Raw genomic sequence first — 1,109 nt, 5'->3', positions numbered from 1 at the left:
AAGGCCGATGAAGAAGTGGTGACCAGAAAGGAAGAAGAGCTCCCTACAGAAATTCCAGAAAAAGTTAAACCTAAAGAAATCTCTCCTAAACAACCTGAAGAGGTCAAACCATGGACTGAAGAAAAAATAACACTTAAAAAACCAAAGAAGATCGAAGTACCTGAAACAGACGAAGAAAAGCTAAAGCCTTTAAAACCGGTACAGAAGGAAGAAACTCACGCTGTATTAACTGAAGAAGAAACTAAACCAACAGGTACAATTTCGGAGGAGAAAATTATTGAGGAAAAACCTAAAACTAAACGCTGGCGTAAAAAGGTCGGTGAAGAACATGAAGTAGAGGTTATCAAAACAGAAGAGGAACAATTACCTTCGGAAACTCCGGAGCAAGTAGAAGAAAAACCTACGAAAGTAAAACATTGGCGCAGAAAAGAAGTGAAGGCCGATGAAGAAGTGGTGACCAGAAAGGAAGAAGAGCTCCCTACAGAAATTCCAGAAAAAGTTAAACCTAAAGAAATCTCTCCTAAACAACCTGAAGAGGTCACACCATGGACTGAAGAAAAGATAACACTTAAAAAACCAAAGAAGATCGAAGTACCTGAAACAGACGAAGAAAAGCTGACGCCTTTAAAACCGGTACAGAAGGAAGAAACTCAAGCTATAATAACTGAAGAAGAAACTAAACCAACAGGTACAATTTCGGAGGAGAAAATTATTGAGGAAAAGCCTAAAACTAAACACTGGCGTAAAAAGGTCGGTGAAGAACATGAAAAAGAGGTTATCAAAACTGAAGAGGAACAATTACCTTCGGAAACTCCGGAGCAAGCAGAAGAAAAACCTATGAAAGTAAAACATTGGCGCAGGAAAGAAGTGAAGGCCGATGAAGAAGTAGTGACCAAAAAGGAAGAAGAGCTCCCTACAGAAGTTCCAGAAAAAGTTAAACCCAAAAAAATCTCCCCTAAACAACCTGAAGAGGTCAAACCATGGACTGAAGAAAAGATAACACTTAAAAAACCAAAGAAGATCGAAGTACCTGAAACAGCCGGAGAAAAGCTGACGCCTTTAAAACCGGTACAGAAGGAAGAAACTCAAGCTATAATAACTGAAGAAGA

At 39.0% G+C, this 1,109-nt stretch overlaps 1 protein-coding gene across 1 annotated transcript in view; it reads left to right on the top strand.

Annotated features, from left to right (window-relative positions):
* The window catches only part of LOC112905688 (titin-like), a gene marked incomplete at its 3' end in the record, with an annotated part of 6,845 nt that extends 5,741 nt beyond the window's left edge, over positions 1 to 1,104 (top strand). Inside the window, exon 2 of the mRNA XM_025978558.1 lies at positions 4 to 1,104. Within this exon, the coding sequence (XP_025834343.1) occupies positions 4 to 1,104 (1,101 nt within the window). The remainder of the gene's footprint in view (positions 1 to 3) is intronic.
* Positions 1,105 to 1,109: the final 5 nt, after the last annotated feature.

Source organism: Agrilus planipennis, unplaced genomic scaffold (genome assembly GCF_000699045.2).
Source record: "Agrilus planipennis isolate EAB-ADULT unplaced genomic scaffold, Apla_2.0 scaffold682, whole genome shotgun sequence".
Taxonomy (NCBI): Eukaryota; Metazoa; Arthropoda; class Insecta; order Coleoptera; family Buprestidae; genus Agrilus; species Agrilus planipennis.
This window is presented reverse-complemented; position numbering and strand designations above follow the sequence as displayed.